Source organism: Synchiropus splendidus, chromosome 10, assembly GCF_027744825.2.
Source record: "Synchiropus splendidus isolate RoL2022-P1 chromosome 10, RoL_Sspl_1.0, whole genome shotgun sequence".
Lineage (NCBI taxonomy): Eukaryota > Metazoa > Chordata > Actinopteri > Syngnathiformes > Callionymidae > Synchiropus > Synchiropus splendidus.
The window spans coordinates 3,160,366-3,184,485 of NC_071343.1; the positions used below are offsets into that span (position 1 = coordinate 3,160,366).

The 24,120-nt window shown below is 46.3% G+C and overlaps 1 protein-coding gene across 1 annotated transcript in view; it reads left to right on the forward strand.

Annotated features, from left to right (window-relative positions):
• LOC128765899 (obg-like ATPase 1) overlaps positions 1–22,735 on the forward strand; it is a 48,026-nt gene extending 25,291 nt beyond the window's left edge. Inside the window, exons 7-10 of the mRNA XM_053877132.1 lie at positions 13,262–13,402; positions 13,929–14,025; positions 17,784–17,906; positions 22,558–22,735. Of these exons, the coding sequence (XP_053733107.1) occupies positions 13,262–13,402; positions 13,929–14,025; positions 17,784–17,906; positions 22,558–22,659 (463 nt within the window). The 3' untranslated portion in view covers positions 22,660–22,735. The remainder of the gene's footprint in view (positions 1–13,261; positions 13,403–13,928; positions 14,026–17,783; positions 17,907–22,557) is intronic.
• The last annotated feature ends 1,385 nt before the right edge of the window (positions 22,736–24,120 follow it).

The following is a 24,120-nucleotide window of genomic DNA, read 5'->3' on the forward strand; positions in this document are numbered from 1 at the left end:
CACATGGCTCCAATCCTATGCCGAGCCTGTGTATGAGAACGCGTACATGTGCATGTTTGAAGTCTGTTTCAGAGGCGACTCCATGCTCATTTGGATGCTGGCGTAATTGCGGTGTGGAGATCAAAGAGCCATCGGCCCCGTGATGTTCCAGAGGAGACTTTACCACGCAGGCCTCTCCTGGGCCGCCTGCTGCTCGCCGCTCCCCTCTCCCCTCCAGCCATGCACTGCCCCCTGCACATCCCCGCTCGTAAAAAATGATTAAGGCTGCGTTTGTCATGTGTTGATGACTGAGAGGCATTGCGTGATAGGGAATGGCATCTCCAAGGGTCCGTGGAGAGGCAGAGAGCTGCCCCCGAGACGTTTCCCTGCCACACGCTCAACAGTTTGTATGCTAGAGAGGGTCATTAAAAGCAGTTTTGATGACGTGCTGGCAGCCGTCTGCCGGCTGTTGCCTTCTCTTTCACCAGTAATTCCCACTCTGTCCGACGCAGCTGCGCCGCCCCGGCCATATTCTTCATGACTTTAAATGTCATTTAGCAGAAGTGACTTGTAAAAAGTTCTTAACTCGCAGCAGTTATTCTTCTGGTGAGGGGAAGAGGGACAGCAAGCCTGGCCTGGGAGGGAGGTTCAGCCAGCTCTGCCGGAGGAACGGACGCAGACAGCTACTGAGGTCGGAGCGGAGGTGTGGCGTGGGAGAAAAAGATCGTCTCATCCTACGGACCGCCGATCAGTCGCCACGTTCCCACCCACCGCTCTGATTTAGACTCCCAGTTACCGTTGAAAAAGCCTTCTTCTTTCTCAGCCACAAGAAAATTGTGCTGGGTGAAGGAATCCTAGACATGGACAGGTAGTCCACGTGTATTGGAACCAATAGCGATGCTCTTTCACTGGAGGTGTGGCTTCAAGGTACAGTCGGATTAAAGGGGGTTCGGCTTTGTTGAAACGTTAACATATTTAGTGTCAAGACATCAAAGTATCAATGATATTTCATTTCCACAGACGGATGTATTTACAGTAAACAGTCATGGTCTACTTCAAGATGCGCTTATTATTTGTTCCCGATCAGTTTTCGTCACAGCAAGTACAGTACATTTTTCTAAGAATCAGATTTCTGGAGGGCCATTTTTCGTCCGTTTCCTGTAGTTTTCCAAGGATACTTAGGAAGGCGGCAGAGTTAGGAGTTGGTTAGTGGCACTGTGAGAGGATGTTTGAACCCTGTCAAGCCAGCAGGGGTGGAGGAAGGTGTTGTGCTGTGGTGGGACGAGGCCTCCGACGTCAGCTGTATCTCAAGCCTGTCTCCCGAACACATCCATAACCGCAGCCGTGCATGCTCATTTCCCTCAGAGAACCGTTAGCGGTCACACTTCATAATGGCCAAAGAGCCTCCTGAGAACACTCCTCTTTGAATTTCCTCCGCTGCCATTTCTTTTACCTTTTTTCCCACTTTTGGACAATGTGCATTAAAGTAAATTGTTGCCTCTTAAGTAGATGAGTTGACCTTTAAGGAAACCGGCGAGCGTGACCCGCGTGAATGTCTCAGCCATGTGTGTTCTCCTGGCGAGTCGGAGAACTGCAGGGTACCACTTGTCTGAGGCTTTTATTAACCATGCTTGTTTATGTGTGCGCTGGCCGCGTGTCTGAGCGAACGCTTGCATTTCATTTCCATGTAGACCAGAGTGCGCAGCACTGGCCCACATGCTCTGCCGTGCGCATTCTTTTGGAAAAATGGATGTTTTTATTTGAGTGTTTCCCGTTGTCAGAACATCACCGAAATAGTTTTGACTGTTTTAACAAGTTGCTGCTGGCGTTGTTGACTAGAGCTGCAGATGTGCTTTCTTTTCAAGGCAAATTTAATTTTCTAATGTGTTGGTTCCATGTGAAAAGTCCACTCTCATCCGGTTCCACTTCACACTGCCACAGATGCCAAACAGTCAACGTGTAACGGCCTCATCAGCAAAGTACTTCTGTTTGAAAGGAACATTCTTTCTTGACTGTCCTCCTGTTGAGATGTGGACCTGTGACTTGGAAGCCAAAAATGAGGACTGAATTTTCTTTACTCAGTGTCAGGACCCTCTTTTGGATCTGGTCTGGCTGTCTCAAGGACACCTTCCTCGTGAGGTGTTCCACCTAGGATGTTATGAGGCTAAGACGTCCTCACTGTGACCTGGGAATGACTCAGTATTCCAGAGCAGTTTCTTCACTTCAGATTTTTTGGGGACATGGAGGCCGACAAGCCCAAGGCGTCATTGTGTTTTGTTGAGGTGCGATTATTGACCGTCAATCCATTATCTGTTTTCTTTCTTCCGCGTCATAAATTCTCCGACAGCTCTTGATCATGAGGTCTTGGCCTAGAATGATGTCAGCTCTTGTCCAAAGTGACCTGAATGTCACCAAGCACCTGGCCCTGATGGCCAATCGTGTTCCTCTCTTGGAAGCAACTGCTTTAGAGACTGGAACTCTTCCACTTCGAATCGGCTCTGGCCTATTTAGTATCTGACTATATCAATATTTTATTTTGGTCAGAGACGCTTTTGTCAGCTGCACCTTCAAACAGAAGAAGCAGCTAGGTTACTTGCCGTCACAGCTGTTCGTGAATATGTCGATGTCATGGATGAGATGTGGCCCGCGGGCCTCGTGTTTGACAAGTCGGCTTCGGATGAAACAAATCAGATCAAATTCAGGGCACCTGCAGCTGGTGGGGGTGATGAAGAGGGCAGCTCAGGAGAGTCAAGAAACTAAATCGTACAAGAAAGTGTTACGTTTCGCACCCGGCCCGACTCAGTTGAAACATCTGCCCGACAGTGTTCCTGCCGTCAGACAAGTCCCATAAACACGAGAGGTTTTTATTGAGTGCAAAGCCCTCGTCTCCAGCCAGCAGTTCACCAACTTCCCTGAGAGAGAAATGTCCAATTGTTTTGAGAAGATTTTCTGCTTCTGACAAGTGGAATTGTGATAATAGTCGAGCCCCTCTCCCAAACAAGTGAAAGACAGAGGAGCAAAGCAGAAGCAGATGGTGTTCAGAGACTTCTGTCCGTCTGCCGTCTGCATAACGCGAGGCTGTTGACACACAGCAGTCCAGCCTGATGAAAGCAAACCACGTTTCCATCATGGCGCTGCTCAGTCGCGTGGCACCTGAAGGAGGGATGTCTGTGCTCCTGCTTCTTCAGGAGTGGGGCGCTCATGTCACGGGTCGTGGGTGGGAATGTTGTGGGTTTGATCCTAGCAAGAGGCAACTCTTGGAGCCCCAAGGGTTTCCACTAGACACTCTGGTTTCCTCCCAGATGCCTCTCAATAAAATAAATATAATAAAACCATTCCTAAATATCATAAAATAAAAATAACTTATTTCTTGTTCTGTTTCAAGGGACGGTATTGCAGTCGCTCTACCACACTGTTGTGTGTAAGAGATAGTTGAGCCAAAAGGCAGAGCTCTCTATTTACTGATCAATCTTCATCCTGATCCTCACCAATGGTCATGAGCTGTGGGTCATGACCAAAAGAAGGAGATCCAGGATACAAGTGGCCGAAATGAGTTTTCTATGATGGGTGGCGAGCATTTCCCTCAGAGACAAGGTGAGGAGCGCTGTCACTCGGGTGAGACTCGGAGTAGAGCAGCTGCTTCTGAGATGAGATCTGGATCCCCCAGTCGGAGCCGGTGGATGTTGCCCCGGAGAAGGGCGTTTGGCACGACCTTCTGAGGCCGCCGCTCCCACGACCCGGCAACAGATAAACGGTGGGTGGATGGAGGGTGTTTGAGATTTGCCTTTTGACAGGCAGTTTTCCAGCTGGAAAGGTCACTGAAAGATTGGAAGGCAGGAGGATGGAGGTTAACTGTATTTGACCTGATTGTCTTTTATTTCCTTTTAAAGGAGTGTCATGAAATATACATTTCACCGGCCACAGCTTTCACAGCTTGTTTTCAAGATCCCACCCCTTGTTGTGTTGAATTCCCATGCGAGTCCGAAACAAAATGGTTCCACCGTCAGTCCGTCGTCCACATAAGTTGAAGGCTTCCTTCTTTGCCACCAACCTCATCTCCTCTGCCCTGGTGTCCTCCCACATCCAGAAAGCCAGGGTTCAACACCAGCTAAAATCTCAAGCAAGTCGATGTGTTGGTGGCTAAAACAGCTGAAGGGTTCAGATCTTTGGGGACTGGGAGGCCGACAAGCCTCAGGAGCTGTGGCTTAGATCAAGCAAATGCTTTGTCTGATGTGTTTGTCTGAAAGAGTGGGAGAATCAAGCATCAGAGGCTGGAGGCCACGACGGCCGGCTCCCTCTCCGGCTAATGATACATTCTGATAGCAGCGGCTTGGTGCAGCCAGGCTCTCTGTTATCTTTGTGATGAGGTTAGGACCAAACAAGCGCGGCACAGCGAGCGGCTCGCGGCCTCGCCGGCTCTAACAAGACAAACGAATTTATGTTGCCACATACGGCTCCTCGAGGCTTATTATTGTGGGACTGTTGTGAGTGGAGAGGGAGCGGGATGTGGGGTGATCGGAAGGGAGCGCGATTGGCTGGCGTCACATGTGTCCTTGATTACCTTCCCTCTGCTTTTATTCTAATAAGTGGCATTCTTTGTACTCCCTGGGACAGCTAGACAGTCTGACACGCCATGAGAATAAATATTGCATGTGGTAGACATTAAGCTGTCATCCAGGGAGGGAAGGGAAAAAAGCAGCGGCGGCGGAGGATTCCGTGTGGTGCTCTTCCACCGCCACACTTTGCCTGCTCTTGTCACAATTGTCACATCTTGATGACTCCCCCGCTCTGCCCCGGCCCCCTTTATTCTTGCGCGCCCAGTCCACTGCCGTGAGTGACAGCCTGGATGCCACATATAGAACTGCCTTTTCTGGGCTATTTTTCAATTTTCGCAGCAACTTCATCAGCCGACGGCATGAAGGACACCACCGGTGAATTTTATCACGGCGGAATATAAAAGTTTAGCATGGTCTGTTGCGACTCCGTTTGAGGGTCAAAGAGAGATGTTGGGAAAGGGGTTTGTGCTCTTAATGAAATCTGCTCCCATCGTACGATGTTTGCTCTGTAGCCTGGAGGAAGCGCAATATTGCCGGTGGCGCTGCTGTCTGCGCTGGTGTTCACGTGAAGGTGTGTGTGTTGGGTCTAATTTCCCGGAGAATGGTGGGTAATGCCGTCTATCTGGCCACGGGGAGCTGGGAGCGTCTTCACATATGCACCACTGGGAGGATGAAAAGCTTCCCACAGAGCCGCCGACTTCCCAGCCGCAGAAGTCACCATGATCTCATGCCTCTTATTGCCGTGTCCCTCCTAGAGGAACAGAAGGTGATGGCGGGGGTCCTAGTTGAGACCCAACAGTGGAAAATCACGCTCGCCCTTTAAACCGCTGCACAACACACGGCTCTGATCTTATTGATTGATGGTCGTCGGGTTGATTCCAACGGTAATAGGTCGGAGCAGAGTGAAACATTTGGGTCGGTTCTTTTAAGATGCTGTTCCTTTGATCTGATCGTCAACATTCCACCTTGATGTTTGGACGTCAGTATTCAGTGTTGCCCTAAAATGAGATAGATCAGAATGGGCTTGGATTTTTATTGTGCTGTCACGATATTGGTCTTTGCGTCGGCCATTTTGTTGTTTGTTTGTTTGTTGTTTCCCGGACCGAGGTGCCAGAATTCCCGAGATTTTCCAGGTTTTCCGACCAATTTTTCCTTTTGAAAATGAATGGGAAGAGGATTCACCACTTCAGATATTTGCCTCTACTTCAACGGCTCGCAGCTCCCTCAAACTTTGTCCTAGAAAGAAGAGCTCAAAATGCATTTGCAGTCGTCCTCTGTCCCTCTGAATAGATCAGAGCCAAGTCGTATCGTTTGTCCACAAATCGGGCTCAAAGAACTTTTGGCCAAAATTGAAAAGTTAGAGTGGGCAATTAATCTGGTTAGTGTGGAGCAGAGGTTGGTTTTGCATTTCTAAATTACAACTGCGGCCTAACGGTGGGGCGCAGAAACTTGAAAATCTCCAGTTTTCTAGCCACACTTGTCCTCTCTCGTAAAATGTGCGCAGAATTACTGTAGCACTTTCAGAATTTGCGTGAGAGTCAAGAATGCGCAACATTCGGCTCCATTGAAAATGCATTGGAGCTCAGTGGCTGCTGCTCAAAAGTCCCGGCAAAGTTACTCATTTTCAACTCTCCGTCCTGGCCAAACTGACGAGTGGCGGGCGTTTCCCTCAGGGATAGAGTGTCACTCGGGTGAGACTCAGAGTAGAGCTGCTGCTTCTCTGTGTTGAGAGGAGTCAGTTGAGGTGGTTCGGGCATCTGATGTCTCCATTTTCAATTCCACAAATTTTAGCATGACGCTTTTCTGTTTTTACCCGTTTCTCTCACTTTTTTGGACGTGATCTTCTCAATATGCCTTGGGGGTGAGCAAGCACACTCTAAATCATTAGTGAAACTGTCGGTACTCCCAGCTCTTGTGGGGACCTCTCACAGTTACCTTGCAAAGCAGAGTTGGCCCCCGGGCCTCATGTTTGTCACCTGCCAGGTTTTTGGAGCGTGACTCCTGCTGGCTCTTCTCTGAGGTGGTGTCCAAGTTCAGGAGGATGGGATTGTTCCTTCACTCTGACGTGGCAATATCTCGTGTCTGCAGGCTAACGTGGCGGAAGTGACTAAAGTGACTAGTGACGGCCTCCCGCCTCAAGACGGCAGTGTTCCAGCTCCATCACCCAACATTACAGATCAGACGGCCTTGATTCTTAAGGTCATGGTTCATGTGAAATTGATGTTCATCTTATGAACACTCAGAATACACTTATCACTTGTTACTGCCAGGGAATAATGCTTTTTTAATAATCTGGGCAGACTAGCTTGAGCATCACTGTGAACAAAACAGCTCCCCACACTGGTGTCTCTGGACCAGACCAGGAGGCTCGTGACTATAAAAATGGTGTTTAGTTTTATACTTCATTCCGACGGTGATAAACCCAAACCCATCTGCCACGCACACAGGTGTTGATGTTTTCCTCTCAGCCAGCCAGGATTTCTCTCAGCCCGTGTGCTACCGGCGGGTTGAGGATCCGGCACCATTGTGTGGCGGTGCGGCACACAGGTAGTGGATTACTCCTCCAGTCTGTCAGCCTTCAATTGCATGTGAAAGGAGAGCTGGGACTGGAGGTGAGGGTCCGCTCTTACAGGCTTAACTTGGCTAAGCACTTCGACTAAAGCCTACCTGTAGCAGCGTATGTCGGAGGCAGGCCCGGGTCATTGTCTCAGGTAGCTGCCTCTGTATTAGCCCAGCTCCCATTGTTTTCTCCTCCCGAGCCATTTAAGCAGATCAAAGCTGCGACAAAGCCCAGGGAAGCCCCAGGCATGCGGAAACACAGGGAATTATTCCCCCTCCTCAGGATTCCCACACAAAAAGACAAATAGACTGGCCCCAGAGGGTGGCCCCCCGTGGGACGTCTCCATTCACACACAGTCTGTCGAGGGTGCTTCAATTGTTTTTTCCTGTTTTGCCATGGTTGTGTGCTTTACGCGCTGTAACTCCAACAGGCGTTAAATCCATAAGTACATGATGGCTGTTTTCCCAGATGCTGAAGACCAACGCGTGACACGGCTTTTAAAAGTGAGATGGATTCGGTGTTTAGGGTACGTAAAGAGGGCCAAATCACAGTCTTCGCCGCCGCTGAAAGCCCCGCTGGCTCCTGCGCCTTTGCTGAATGATTAGCAGAAATAATGTCCCTGTCACCCTTAATCACATTAATACATGGTTAACATTTAATTTTTCCCACTTGATATGCAAAAATTTCCACTTGATTTGCAGCAAAGGCCATTGGAATTCCATTATAAAAAGAATAAAAATTTCAGGCGTCATTTGTTCAGAGGAGGATATGGCGCCTGGGAAGCGCTGAGTCTTTCTATGAAGGCGAGAGATGGCTCTTGATGTCGGGGGATAATGGGAGAGTGATGCCGCGCTCCCGCGCTCTTTCTCTGTTTTAAAAGCTATTTTTATTCAATTACGGGACTTCCTCCAAACTCCAGCATGTAATTAAAGACGTGAAATGTACTTGGGCCGAGAGCTTCACTCGCTCAGAAGGATCGGATGAAAACCTTGAAATCGCATTTTAAATCGGGAAATTGGACCGATTTTTCAATGGTTCGTTTTCTGTTGGTGCCTGGTGACATGGCCGGGGTTTCCCCCGTCTCCTGCCCTGGGAAGCTGGGACAGGTTCCAGCCCTCCAGGGTCCTGACCTACAGTTGTAAACTACAACTTATATGTATAACGTCTGATCACTCTAGAACTGAAGACTGAGGATGGCAACGTTATTAACCCTGGTCGGCCACTAGGGCGGCACCAAAGGTGTAATGACAGTCATACTCCGGATTTGTCATGATCCTCAGAAAATGCTTTTTTAAAATGTGTGAATATCTTTCAATATCAAAGAAATTTTAACTTCTTTAGAGCCAAACAAAAAAAATAATTTAAATACAATTTTTTAACCTCTGTCTTAAGAGCTCCCTTAGTGCCGTCATTACTATTAATTTTTGGGTTGAAAAAAAATAAAAATATATATTTTTGTAGTTCTGATTTTTAGTGAGCGTGACACCAGTCCAAATCCTGGTACTGAACTTGAGTGATGAGAGTCATGTTTGTTGTTTCATTGTAGTGATAGTACGCGGAGTTTGCATGATGTCATGTGACTAGAGCTCCTTGGTTGAGGTCTGCGCTGTCTGAGTGCTTTTGCAGTCGTCAGCACTGTTCATTTTTGGGTAGAAAAAAAAAGTGCCAAACAAAAAAATAATATAAATAGAAAAGTTTTTTCTTTGAACATTTGTCTTGTAAGGAAAGTTGTATTTGCAAAAACAAAGTGGACAATTATTATAAAAAATGATGTAATGATTAATATCACCTAGAGTCCCTGAATATAGCCAGTAGATCAAATATTAAAAACAAAGGACAACAGTGCTGAGGTTCTAAGAAGTAAAATATGAATCAATAGTAACAAAATAAATAAATAAAACCAGCCGAGAATAGAGAGAAGAGTTCAGCAGAGACGAATGGAATAGATGTGCTTTAATAGTGAGCTGTCTTGAAGTGGAGTTCAACAGTCGTAGCAACCACTGAATACAACGACGAATCGATAAGAAACCATTTCGCCTGTGAGCTCAGGAGCATGAGCGTAGCTAATCGTTTGTAGCAGCAGTGGTGCAGGTGGAAATGGCTGCAGTACATGTTTGTAGTTCTGGTTTTTATTTTTAATAATGAGCGTCACGGCACTTCAAATCCTGGTACTGAACTTGAGTGACAAGAGTCATGTTTCACTGACGTGAAAGTGCGCAGTGTTTGCATGATGTCATGTGACCAGAGCTTCTTGGTCGAGGTCTCCGCTCGCTGAGTGCTTTTGCAGTCGTCATTACTATTCATTTTTGGTTAAAAAAAATGTTCCTTTTGAGGACAACAAGATTAAGAACATGATGGATCTCTTCCTCTTTGTTCTAAATGAGCGTTTGGGAGCCACTTGAGGTTTGAGGGAGGGATAAAAAAAAGTGCCTCAGATGTAGCGTGGACGGATTTGTTTTGTTTTCCGCTGCAACTTATTTGAATATAATTTCATCACAAATGACACGAGAGCAAAAACAATCCACGGAACCGCTCACATTTGGAGCGACGTGTTTGTTCAGCAGGCGCAGAGCGACAGAAACGGTTTTGGGAAAACGTTGACGGCACATCAAAGCTCTTAATTGACACGGCTTTGTTTCTGGGTCTGTGAAAGGGGGTGTTTCACGGTGCCGTCGCCGGGTGTTTGTCTGGTCCCGTGTCACTCAGTGCGGGGACCCAGAGACCCCGTGCTCATTTACAGCTCATGTTATCCATCTTGCCTTCGCATTATTAAAATCATCCCTCAGCCCTGGACCGAGCGGCTCTTTGTTACCGGGCCGGCTCGGCTCGGCTCTGTCAAGTCTTCACCAATTACAGTCTCAGGTACAATAGTCTATTCAGAGGATCACAGCCCTTGACTGGTGTGGAGAGAGTGATTTGTGAATCATTATTCCGCCGCCCGCCGAGAACGTTATACCTGAGGAATGCAAATAACATGCCACCAAATACACAGAGAAGTGACAAACTACGACTGCTATTATCTCAGAATAGATTTTCCCGGACTTGAGAGACGGGCTGTCGTCGCCATGGCGGCGTTTCACTTTGTTTGGACAAACCTGAAACACATCAGACAGAGTCCAGGGTGATAGAGGTTTCTCTGACTGAGATTTATGTCTGAACTTGAGGTCACGTCCCAGCTACATAGGGTGAGAGGCCGGGACACCCTGGACAGCTTTGCACTCGCTTGCATTCTTATTAGAAAGATAGTCAGAGAAAGATAGCAGACGCAGCAACGTCTGGCTTGCAGGCCATTCAGGGTCCCTCAAATACAAGGACTCTTGTGGAAACCTCTAAAATGTCTTAGATCATTTCACCTCAAGGACATGGGTACAAAGGTGGGACATCCATCCACCTGTTCCTGATCAAAAACGCTAGACATTCAGAAAGATGGCCGAACATTCGCAAAAAAAAAAAAAGGAAATTCTGAAGTTCTGTGATAAACAATGACTAGACCAGCTACCACGTCACATGTATAAGTTTAAATGGCGGCGGACGATAGAGTGAGATTTGTTTTTTGGGGGGACCATTAATGTTATTCTGACTGGAAACAGCAAAGAAACTGTTAGTTTGTTGTGGCAGAGAGAAGGTCTCTGATGACATCATCTCATGCCGCTCAATAATCTCAAAATAATAGCAAATGGAAACGGCCATAAAGTTGAATTTTCTTTTGCACATTTTCACTGAATTCACCTGAAAAATATTGAAATATTTGGAGAGAACCTGGACTATTGTCAGGTCCTCCAGACTGGCGTCAGTGCTTGAAGATCGCTTTTGTCTTTATAAAGTGCTGCTCTTTCACTCATCCATCGTCTTCTCTGGTTCATAAACTGGGTCGCAGGGGCAGCAGTGTAAGCAAAGACGCCCAGACTTTCCTCTCCTCAGCTCTTCTCTCCTCTGAGAGAAAGAATCTCTCCAGTGTGTCCTGGGCCTGACCCGGGTCATCCCCCCACTTGTTTCCAACCCTCCAGTAGAGGGGCATGCTGGAGTCACCAGGACTAAATCCCTGAGCCTCTCAGCGCAGAGGAGCCATGACTCCTTATCTGAGTACCTCCAAGAGGACCCAGCTTCTAACAAACAAAACCAGCAGAGCTTGAGTTCTTCTGATGGCGACGGCTGTTTTCTGTCCAGGTGGGTCTGGTGTGGCCCCTCCTCGCCTCCTTTTCCATTGGTCTTTATACTTGTTGGCAGTAATGTCAAAACTGCATCATCAGAACTGAAGAGGGCCCTCGGGTGTGATGGAGAACCAGGGCAGGTGACGCGGCGCTCTGGCACGGAAGAGGTGTTGGGTTCGCTCCCTCTCTTTGATTCTCCCGCTCTTTAGACAGGAAACTAGGATTACAGATAATGACAGGGAGCCTTCCGAATCAATCTGGGACCCGCGTCGGCCGACTGTGTGAAAATGGATTTGTGTTCTTTCAGAGCCGTCCAATCCCGACCCGAGAGCCGGCGGGTTAATCTTATAATTGCCCCCACCCCCCTGTATTGTTCCCACCGAGAGTCGCCATTACCTCCGACTTTGCCCGGCAATGTCAGGTGTCCCGCTGCACTTGAGGACGCGCAGAAGAAAAGCTCTGTGGGTTAAGACAAAGACCTTTCTGAGTGAGAGCACCATTTCCTGCTTCTCTCTAAACGCCTTGAATAATGAGGGCTGCCAGCAGGCCTCATGCTGGGACGGCATTGTTGTCTTTTTATTTATTTTTCTTTTTTTTCACCACGCTTTTCATCCCAAACATTTGTGGGTCTGATGATCTGCATTCTAAACTGCTCCTTCCTCACGGAAAGGAAAGTTTTTATTCACTTAACAAGCGTCTGCTGTGGGTTTTCTTTTTCTCCTCCAAATAAAACCAATCCATTATTTATTGTTGACAATGATTGAATAAATAATAATCCTAGAAATGCCTTTATCATGAATCTCACGGGTTGTCCACCTCTCCTTCATCTCCATCATCCTAGGTCCTCTGTTCCTCCTCTCCTCTCCACCTGTCCTTCTCCACACGTCGCCCTCATAGACTCATTTCTGAGTGTCCTGAGTCTGTAAACATGGTGGCAGTGACCACGATGTTCTCAGGTTTGATACTGAACTCAACTTCATTCAATCATTCTTTTCATTTTCTTTTTGTTTTTTGACAATAGATAACTTCATGTTTCATATCTCAGACGGAGAACTTCGAGGATGGGAGCGATATTAACATTTTAATGAAGTAAATCAGTGTATACGGTGCACTAAACATGATTTATGAAGCAAGCTGTGTAGTACTGTTCTTCTGTAAGCCTCACAGAATGGTTTCCTATAATCTAAAGCATGTGTTCTAGCCCAAAATATTTCCTTTGCCGTCCCATATTTTTTACCCGCGGCTTTCAAAAAAGGTTGCAGTAAACATGCCAGGCCTCCGAGTGGCGTTGTAGTGCACTTGCAAAAACAAAGAAGAAAGTGTGATGCATGACAGCTGTTACTAGCACTGCTAGCACTGTGTGTAATAAAGTGAAGAATAACTACAAAAGTACGGCGAGAAAAATCTTGCTAATAATTTTTTTTGCCACTTTTTCTTCTTCAAATGCATCCACAGACTTGACTGACCCCATATTTGTGAGGACTGGCCCTAAAGAGGACTCCCATCCAGAAGTTCAGCACCGTTGCTGCAGCCTAGCCTCGCCAACATCGAAAAATGCTAAATCAGCAAAATTCTCATTGTGAAAATATGGACGTAAACGTTCTTATATCAGCGACTCCTTGTCTGACCTGTCGAAGCTTGGCTCAAAACAGGACTCCCATCTTTGGTTCCAGAAGTTCAGCGCCGTTGCTGCAGCCTAGCCTCGCTAACATCTGAAAATGCTAAATCAGCAAAACTCTGATCATGAAAACATGGACGTAGACGTTCTTACATCAGCGACTCCTTGTCTGACCTGTTGAAGCTTGGCTCAAAACAGGACTCCCATCTTTGGTTCCAGAGGTTCAGCACCGTTGCTGCAGCCTAGCCTCGCTAACATCTAAAAATGCTAAATCAGCAAAACTCTGATCGTGAAAACATGGACGTAGACGTTAACTTATGTCACCGCTTCCTTGTCTGGCCTGTTGACGCTCGGCTCTGCAGCGGCGCTAACACACATGTGACTTGTGTGGCTGCAGGTTGGTGAAGATAAAGGAGTGGGTGGACGGTCAGGACCCGGGGGCCCTGGTCATCCCCTTCAGCGGGGGCCTGGAGAGCCAGCTGCAGGACAAGAACCAGGACGAGTGGCAGAAGTGCTGCAGCGAGCTCAAGACGCAGAGGTGCATTAGCATTCCGTCTCCCTGCTGGTATTATCTGCCGTGTCCTCGGCGCCCTCCTTTAATTGCATGTGCCGATAGAATAATAAATGGCAGAGTAATTAGCATTATAAAGCGAAGGATCCCTCTTCTTACTGAACAACTCAGTCAAAGGGTTTTCCTCTAAATTAAGTTTGCAACTGTCATCTGTCATCTGGAGGTATAATTATAACTTGGGCATTTTGGCTGCATTGTTCAGTGTGAAAACCCTCTGTGGAGAGAAAGATTGTGACAGCAGATTTTTTTCTTTTTTTCGCTCCCGACTCCACACAGAAGGGAATTTTTTTCTTAAAAAAAAAAACGCTAAATGAGTCTGCGAGCTGTCTAATTAATCAAAGGAGCCATTGGAGAGTTGAATGTCTTCTGCGGAACCATGGTCTCTTTATGGCTTCATAGTGGGATGGATGGGTCCTCGCCGGCGGGGTGAACTTTGCCGAGGCGTCAGAGGCAGTAAAGGAGCCGTAACCGCCGTCCCGTTTCTGTCCTTCAGCTCCCTGGGCAGGATCATCAAGGCCGGCCACGCCGCGCTGCAGCTGGAGTGCTTCTTCACGGCCGGGCCCGACGAGGTCCGAGCGTGGACCGTTCGGGTGAGAGGCTCCGCGTCCCGCTGGCCTCACACACACACGGTTCCACCCTGCTGCCGGCCGCGCTGATATCACAGGCTTCCAACTTTGTCATGGCTGTGCTTTAGCTGGTCATTACAGGCCAAGGATAACTTCCATTACTGGCGAGCTGCTGGAGAGTGAAAGTGGGGGCTGCATTGATTGAGGAGGGCAACAATTGATTTTGCCCATTACGTCCATGAGAATGTTTCCATCCCGCGCAGATCTGCCTGCCCTCCTCCTGTCGCTGGAGATAAGGAGCCCGGGCATTGTGCCTGCCTAATCTGTGTGACGGAGGGTGTCTGTGCCAAAATTGATGTTGCTTTTCATGCTACTGTTTGTGGGCCTCGCAGGGGGCTCCTCCTCCCCGAGTGTCTCAGTTTACTGAGGCGTCCGGCGCGGGGCTTTGTGCCGCGCCTTCGCTACAGAGGCGCCAGCGCCGCACCGCTGTTATGTAAAATCGTCTCCTGTTTTTGAAGAGCTGAACTGAAGCCCATAGGTCAGTGATAGTGGTGAATAAATAGATCCTGGAGTCCTGTTAAACGTGTGGGACTCCCTTAGATCAGGGTGGAAAACACATAGATCTGACATTTGTAGTAGTAGTTAAACGTGGAAGAGGGAAAATTTCAATACTTGAAATTTGAAGAAAAAAAATCGCAATATTCACAAAGCAAAGGGCCCCGTGAGTTTACATGTTTGTTTACATGTTAAGTTTTATCAAGATGACAGGCAAAACTCTTAACTTTTCTTTTATAAATTTATGATAGCAAGATAGCCATGTATACTGTTTACCCAGATTTTACTCTGCTGTACCTTTCGTTCCAGCAAATTCAAGATACAAACGGTGAAATATATCAAGTTATATGGACATTGGGGATGATGTATTTTCCTATTGTCATGTTTTCAAAACACGTATACTTTAAAAAAGTAATCAAAATCTATTCTTTACATGCCAAAGACGTGATAGAAATCATTATACTCAGTCAATGCAGGCATCAAACTGAGGCCAGCGGGCTAAATCTGGCCCACCGAGTCATTTCATGTGGCTCGTATTTCATAGCAAATTTGAAACCTCCTTGGTTGGTTTTGCAGCCCATGAAGATGACTCTCCTTTATTCCTTTTTTGCTTTGGAGCAATGTAAAAACAATGTGTACCCTTGACAAAAATATGTCTTTTCTGGAGGCTAAACTGAGCCGTCACTACGTTAAAAGAAAAGAATTTACATTTAATAAGTCACATTTTGCTTTGGTTGACAAAAAGTTTGAGGCAACGCCGAAGTTGTTGCTTTAAAAACGCTACATGTGGAATTTATTGAGGAAAGTATTTAAACCACATCTTGAGTTCATGAGCTTCAAATCTCAGTCCTGGTTGTTCTGTAAATCTTATTCAACATCTAGTCTAGTCTACTGGACTATTTTGAGGTCAGAGGTCACGCACGCGGATGTGAACTGAACGTTACGATCTGTGGCTCAAGCGTGCTACTTTGCTGGGCCAATCGGAGCGCGGGATACTGAACCGCTACTCATGTATCAGCCGGTGGCGTGCGGCCAGAATCCCACCAAAACTCTCGGTCGTAAGTGATTCGCCGAAAATCCCACTGTGTGTGTTGACCGTCGCTATTGAAGAAACAAACCTACTAAAGTGCGAACCTTCCTGTGGAAAAATTCAAAGACATAATATGTTGCATTTTACTATCGCGCTTTAATGACAGCCTTGAGCAAGCGAACGGATGAGACATTTGTTTTAAGTAAGCTGACATCACCTGAGTTCCTCTTCTCTCAGCGTGAGCCATGACCTCACTGTTTACTTTTGAAAGGCCCAAAAACATTGTAAAAGCAGGTTCATTGGTCACATGATGGAGTGCGAGGGGCGTTCAGGCAGCGGTGGGTTGTTCTATGAAGCCGATACATCTTGTGTTACAACAACTGGTGTCGGCGCTGAGGCGCTGCCATGCTTTATTAGGCAGCCTGGAGGTGAGCGCCATCTATCAGCCGCGCCGCACGCCGCCAAACTGGAGCCGTATTAAAAAGATTGCTTCCCTCAATCCATCTCTCGGCAGATAGACAAACCCTGATGCTGATGAATGGCGGTAAAGCACACAAGCGCTCGGTCAGACCGATGGCGTCGAGATGGTAATGTATTAGCGTCATTAAATACGCATCATTCTTCTGGCATGAAATATGTTGACCCCAAACTGAGGAGGTGCGTCATTAACAGTGCAGGTGGGGGCGATCCACGGCAGCCGTCACCTGATCCGCTCGTCCGTCATTCGTGGCTGGCTTGTTGCGCATCCCTCACTGCAAAGTTTACTTTGTGTACTGCGGAGTCCACCACTTCACGCAGCCTATGGATCCGCTCCAGCAGTCTAACTCACTCAGAGCGGCGCGGAGGTGTGGAGCACCACTGAGTCTGACCCGAGCAGCGACCCGCGATGAGACTAGATCACTTGTTTATTTATTAATATGAAAAATACATAGCTCTAACCTGTGTTGTCTTAAAATGTATTATTAAATGTGGAAAGGGGGAAAGCAGAACAATACTTGAAATTTGAGAGAAAAAAAAAATCACAATTAAAAAAACTATTTGCTCACGATCACTTTCATAGATGAGGGCCGTATTCACAAAGCAAAGGGCCCCATGAGGCCCTCGTTCCGGAGTTTGTTTACATGTCTAGTTTTATTAAGACGACAGGCAGGACTCTTAACTTTTATTTGATAAGTTTATGATGTCAAAATAGTCATGTATGCTGTCTGTTCTACCCAGATTTTATTCTGCTGTACATTTTTTTCCAGGAAATTCAAGAAACAAACTGTGAAATATATCAAGTTACATGGACATTGGGGATGTTAAACGTGCATTTTCCTCTTGTCATGTTTTCAAAACATGTATACTTTATTTACAATATATTCCTTACATGCTAAAGAAGTCATTGAATCATTATATTGAGTCAATGCAGGTGTCAAAATCGAGGCCAGAGGGCCAAATCTGGGCCAACGAGTCATTTCATGTGGCCCACGAGAGCTTATACAAGTGGCTCGTATTTCATTGCAAATTTGAAACCTCCTGTTGGTGAAGATGACAGTGTTCAAGCTTTGTCTTTCCTTTTTTTGCTTTGGACCAATTTAAAAAAGGATGTGTACCCTTGACTTAAATAAACCAAAATATATCTTTTCTGGATGCTAAAATGAGTCGTCCCTATGTTAAAAGAACACAAATGGCATTTTGGTTGACGAAAAGTTTGAGGTGATAGATGGCCTCCAGGCTGCCAAATAAAGCACCACGACCGCCGACTCCAGTTGTTATAACATGAGATGTATTCTTGCACATCTCTCACTGCAAAGTTTACTTTGTGTACTGCGGAGTCCACAACTTAACGCAGCGTATGGATCCGCTCCAGCAGTCTAACTCACTCAGAGCGGCGCGGAGGTGTGGAGCCCGTCTGACTCCTCATCGCAACACTGAGTCTGCCGCGGCCAGAGGCCCCAGCGGCGACTCTCAATGAGACAAGATGACTTGGACAGAAATCGATGCCACCGAGGGATTGATAGCGACGACGCGTCCTTATCGGCGTGCAGGGCACAGCCAAGTGGAAAGCGATCCAGAAATCACAAGTGCGACTGAAAACACCCTGTGTGATGCTCACAACACTATCGGCCTGTCAAACACCATGTCTCTCACTCGCTGTCGTCCATCTTCTCCAAAACAATTCACGTGTCTCTCTCTCTTTCCTTCCCTGTGACAGAAAGGAACGAAGGCTCCGCAGGCCGCCGGGAAGATCCACACCGACTTTGAGAAGGGCTTCGTTATGGCGGAAGTAATGAAATTCCAGGATTTTAAAGAGGAAGGCAGCGAGAACGCTGTCAAGGTGAGCAGTCAGGGAGCCGGAGGAGATGAGGGGAAGTCTCCTGTGATCAGTGGAGCTGACAGTCGCCACACAGCTCCCACGGCAAACTGCTCTTCACCTTTACTCGGGGGAAGAAATTACTGCACACTCCCCGGCACCGCTCCTGACAAGCCGGCCGGTTCCGGCTCCAAACACTGCTCCAGCTGTGCATATCTTTATCACAATGTGTCTTAACTGGCTGATGGTTGCTCTTGCTGGAAGCTCAGTGGCATCGCGTCTTCGCCCGCCAGGCCTTGATCAGATCCCTCGGCCGCCTGACAACGATAGAACCCGGCGAGTTAAACAAAGTGTGAAATTCCCCAGAATAAGGACGCGCTCATGGGTGAGCGGCGCGGGAATGTGACACGCACGTCTTATTTTAATGTTGCGCACAGTTTGTTTCGACCTTTGCTGAAAGTCTCCGTCCGTCCGACTGGTAAATGTTTTCACAGAGCAGTGGGGAAAACAATACCCGGGGCTCCAGCAGGCGCTCGGCTAAGTGCTTCCAAACAGCCGTCATGAGGTCGCTGGCGTGACGTGAGTCACCGCAGCGCTTTGTTCTTCTGTAATTAAACATATACAGTCAGTCAATAAGCTCCGTCGGAGGCCGTCGCTCACCTCGCGACTGCGTCAGTCACGTGACACATCAGGAGCCGTTGTTTAGTTTTCAGAACTTCTCCAACTGCTCCGTCATTCACCAGCTGATGCAGCTCCATGTCACATGATACCTGAGCAACACTCGGCTTTGGGCTGTTGATGAGAGAAGTCTTGGTCAAAATGCGGTGCAGGGGCCACATATGTCCCTCGCCTCTCAGTACAAGGCCCTCAGGAAGTGTGATTTTATGCTTTTAAATTATGTTTTTAGGCAGCACTTTTCATTGTGAAGAAGTCTGCAACAGACATTTGATTTCCTCAGGAGCCACATGATATACTGCGACTGTTGTCAGGGGCCGTCAAGCCCAAAGAAAAGGGACAACAAAATAAAACAGATGGGAAAACTAAATGAAAAAAAATCAAGTGAGGATATTATGTGAAATTATGAAATTCCTTTGCTGAAAAATATGCAAAAAAATGTCGTTGGCAATGTCTTGTTTCATTTAAAACACATGATATTTATGGATTCTCCATGTGTATTTTCAGTTCCAATGTATCTTAGCGGACAAAAAAAAAGGTCATTAGAAAAGAGGAAGCACAAAGTAAAAGTGACGGAAACGTTTCGCCGTGACCAGCTGTGTTATAGTTTCACACTGACTCCTAAGCACAGTCCGAGGGCCGGATGTGGCCCCCGGGTCTGATCTATAACAATGGTGAAATTAGCTGAAGGGCCACATTATGTACTGTGACTCATGTGAGGGTCGAGCCAGAGGAAAAAAAGAAGCTTAAGTGTCACTTTCATCAGTGAAATATTACAAACTCGCAAACTATTATACGCTCAGACATGTAGTTAGGTTGTATATCATTTGATTTTAATTTTCTCTAAAGATTCTCAATATAAATACAGATACTTTGGAAGATCTTTGTTAGTGATGAATATCTCATAGAACAGAACTAGAGCTGAAACATATTCATATGTAATATATAATATGTATATGTAATAAATATGACTTCATGAAGAAAAAAAAACAGCTGAAGAAACTCAATTTCAAAAATCCAAAAGTTGTATTTAGATTAAGTAATGAATTTCTTTCACAGTTCTGACTTCATAAGGGCCACATACATGCTGGCACTGGGCTGCCTGTGGCCCCCAGGGCCGCACTTTGACCACCTCTCATCAGTGGCATGGTTGGCACTTGCTTTCTATAGTTTGTCATGTCCCCTTATACAGTCACGGCGCTGCAGCATGAATGAGTGGAAGGGCCTGACTCTACCATCTCAGCCCAGATTTTCACCTCCAACCAGGACAGCGCTTTATTAGTATTCTCCCTGCACTTTTATGTGGGTAACAACAGAATCGTTTAATTCCTCGGCAGGAACTTCTTTCAGGGATCAGTAATCTTAATGTTTGATTATGAAGATTTTACTGCCGCGGAGTATTTCATCTAGATCCAGGGGGGGCAGTTAAATTAACAAGGGGGAGACAGTTCCCTTGATAAAGTGCTCATAAAGTTGTGTTTGGTGTGTTATTATTTGTTGAGAAATGCCTTGACAAAGGTGACACTAAATCAGAGAATGGATTTAAAAATGAGGGATAGCTGTTGAGTTTGGTTCCCTTTGGCTGAAAGTGTTGTTAAACTGCAAGTGTGTGTGTGTGTGGAAAAAATATACTTTTATATATTTTTTATATTTATATATGTGTATGCCTGAAAATACACATATACACATACATACATATATGTATATATTTTTGTAAATGTTTTATGTATATATTCAAAATTCAAAATCTTGACCCCAAGATGACATACTATTTATTAGGCTGAAAAAAGTGAAAATACAAATTATGAAAACAGAGTTAGAGAAAGTGCGGCATTAAAAAAAAAGCTCCCAAGTAAAATCCCTAGTAGCAACAGACTCAGTTTCACGCTGACCTGATAAGGGCCGTATAAAGACATGCAATAGGCTGCATGTGGCCCCCGGGCCTCACTTTCCCCCGGCCGGGTCGACATCATTTATTATCTGCAAACAAAGAGTTAAGCACGGGTCCCTGGGGGCCACATTAGTGCGGTGCGAGGTGCCGATCTGAGAGTCAGGTCCTGCACGTGTGTTTATGAGGACACGGCGGGTTCTAACCGTGACATGGGGCTGTGTCCTCTTGGATCCGTCCCTCTGAATGGGGCCTGAACTGTTGGGGTACATCACATTATTAGTCATCATATCTGCGTAAGCCAAGCTTGCCGCTCCAGATGGCTGCTTTCAAGTGCAAATGAAGCAGTTAGACATGTCGGCTTTCATACACACTCAGGAACCACAAATAGCCATTGATCCCCCCCTCCTCCTCTCCTCCCCGTCTCCCTCTCCAACCAGTGTTCCAGGCGGTATTGAGCTGGGATTAAATGGTCTCCTGAGCCTTTAAAGGGACATTGATTCTTCTAATTAATTGTGCGCTGTTCAGGCCCCGAATGCATCAACCCGTCCGTATTAGCACTTCAAGTCAATTATTTTGAGTTTGCTGGGAGGGCGAACAAATACTTACTGTATACAAAAGACAAGCGAGAAGTTATTTGGTTTCCTTGGCAAGTTTGATGGCGCTTTAATCAGAGTCTTATTAACATTTAGTGCCTGTGTGCTGCGCGGCTAAAGAGAGGATTATTCTCTCCGTGGGGATGTCGGAACACGTGTGAGCACAAGGCACGGCTTTTTTTTTTTTTTCCTGTGTGTTGGATGTATGGCGGCTTAAGACCCTTTGAATTCCCTGCTAAACCAGACATGTGAATGCAGCAATGTTCTAATAGAATCTTCCGTTCATTTCGACCTCCCGCCTCTACAGGGCGCTGTTTCTTCTCCAGCGTCTAACAGGCGCGAATGAGATGCTTGTTTCCCAGGAAGCAACAAAGTAAAATTATTATTTGAGACAGAAGGGGCAGACAAATGTCGCTCCCCATTCAGTTCCAGATTTCTCAGTGAGACAGTTGGGCGCCCTTCACACAGCGCTAATGCTGTTTGGTCAGATTATGTTTCAAATGTCCGTTCTGGACCTTGTTCTCCAAACCTTACTCAGTCCGATGATGGTGCTGGATGAAAGCATTTAAAGGCCCATTTCTGCTCCTTTTACATACAGAAATGTCGCCGTCCTTTTCAAACAACATTGCCATCACTGATCACAAGACAACCCAAGTTTATGACAATGACAAACTCCAAAACCAACATGGCGACTGTGGAAGATTTTATTTTATTTTATTTTATTAAAAAAAACAATTATATAGAACAATATTACATTACATATATAAGAAATGAAATTAAATGAGGACAATAAACCAAATAAAGATAAAGTAAGGAGACGAAAGAAGAAGAGAAAAAAAGACAAAAAAAGACACAAAAAACAATGTAATAATAATGGTAAGTGGCTCACGGATCACTACTAATAAGGAATAAAATATTTCTGAATCGAGGGTTTTCATCGCTTGTTATTACGTTTTTACAGTAATGTTTCATGATACATAAAGAGTCTGTTTGTTTAAAAATGGAATATTTGGGCATTTTTGTGGAATATTTCATGAGTTGTGTCTTCTTCGTGTCAGATTAGAGCCACGTATTAGGTCGCAACAGCAACGCTGCCCCCCATGGTTTCCCGTGGTACTGCTCCCGTCTCTGTAAGCTTTGTGTTAACGTCTACAAACTCCCTCATCTCACTGTCGTCTCCCTGATGGACCGACACGCGCGCAGTACGCCCTTCTAGTCAGTCATCTCTGCCCAGGTCCAGGTCCCCGGCAAAGATGCTACTTGAAGAATAAGATTCACTGTAGTTTGTTGTTGTTTTGACCGTCCACAGCAGTGGGATATTTTGGAATAAGCCTCTAGCGAAAACACTACACCCTAGTGGTGGGAGGCTGCACTGTATTTCAGAATTAATATGTAATATATTTAAAATACTGCAAAATGAATCTACGCATTCCAGTGCAATATTTGTCCTTGTGCCTCGGGTTGTCACTCACATCATCACTGGCTTGGTGACACCTTGATGCCTTCTCCTCCTCAGGCTGCAGGGAAGTACCGGCAGCAGGGGAGGAACTACATCGTGGAGGATGGAGACGTCATCTTCTTCAAGTTCAACGCACCAAACGCGCCGAAGAAAAAGTGACCTTCCGGTCTGCTCGGACACGTCTCCAATTCCTGCAGTCCCGCAGGATCAGATCATCCAGAGGCTGAGTAAACTCTGACAGCTTTGCTATTTAAGATGAGGATCACCCCCCACCCCCCACTCCAGCACGGCGTCTGAAGGAGCACACGACTCTCCAGATACTTCATTAATCTCCATCACGGGTGCCAGCACTGTCACAGCTGACAGCGGCCACAATGCCACCTGCTCCTCCTCGCCTGCTTCAGATAATGCATGTTTTACAGTAGCCCAGATGTCCACACTCAATAAAACATTGGACAGAGAAACCCCGTCTCTGTGTGTTGAGGGATGTCGAGCCACATGCCGCTGTTGATAGCGGCTCTGCCGACCACTGATTACAGAGTTAAAAGACACAGCTGACAGTGGGAGAGAGGCGACAATTGGAATTAAATCTCTTAAGCGATGCTGATTCCAGGAGGGCGACACCAGTTAGCGCTTGTTTGCCGGCCGGACTGAGCGGCCAGTGTAAGTGATGGAGTTAACCTTCAAAACTCAGCTCCGTTTGCTCGTCTGGGAGTAAAAAACGACACGATATACTTTCTTCATCCGAACGTCCCGCACGTCCACCGACCAAAATAGCTTGGCAGCACTCGAGCGCGGGAGAGAAGAGATTGTCTGGAGTTGTGTTTTGGCTTCCCCTATACTTGTGTGTAAGTGTTTGTAAAGCGTTTATGCTGATGGAACGCGACGGCAGCGGCCTCGGCGCCGCAAAATAAGATTGGATTCTCGGCGGGAGTCCGAACAAAGAGCAGTGGATCAGCGGTGCTTCGCCGTATGCCTCGTAACCATTAAGGCTGCGGAGAACAAAATGGCCTTTTGATGGGCACCGAAAGATTGAATAAAAATGGTAATTTTGCAGAGATAGGATTGCATATCCAAGTTTGGGTTCCATGGTTTCCAGGGAGAGCGAGTGTTTGTGATGGAAATCAGATGGATTACAGTCTTTAAGGGTCCAGATCAGCAGCAAAGTATAGGATAGGCTTTATTGGCCTTCGATGAAGACGGACCCTTGCTTATGAATGAACCTCCGATTGAGTCACTCGCACGTTCGAGATCAACAATCTTGAATCATCACGGTGTATTTGATAAAGCTTCTGTAGACTGGACAGGCCTGTCACCCTAGCTAGCTGGGACAGCCCTCCGACCATGGCTCTTCAAATGGAAACACATGGGGCCCTTGGACAGCCTCTATTTCCAATGGTGTTGTTTCCCAAATCCCAATGAAATAAATAGATAATATTGAAAATAAATGAATAAATATTTTTTCACTTAAAAATGTCTGGTGCTTTTTCTCACGCCATTGTTTTGTCATAATTTTTTATTTGTTATGTCATATTTTTTTTTGCATCAGGTAGATATTGGGTTTAACTTTATTATCTCTCTCTACATATATTAGGGGTGGGATTTGATTAACAAATTTCA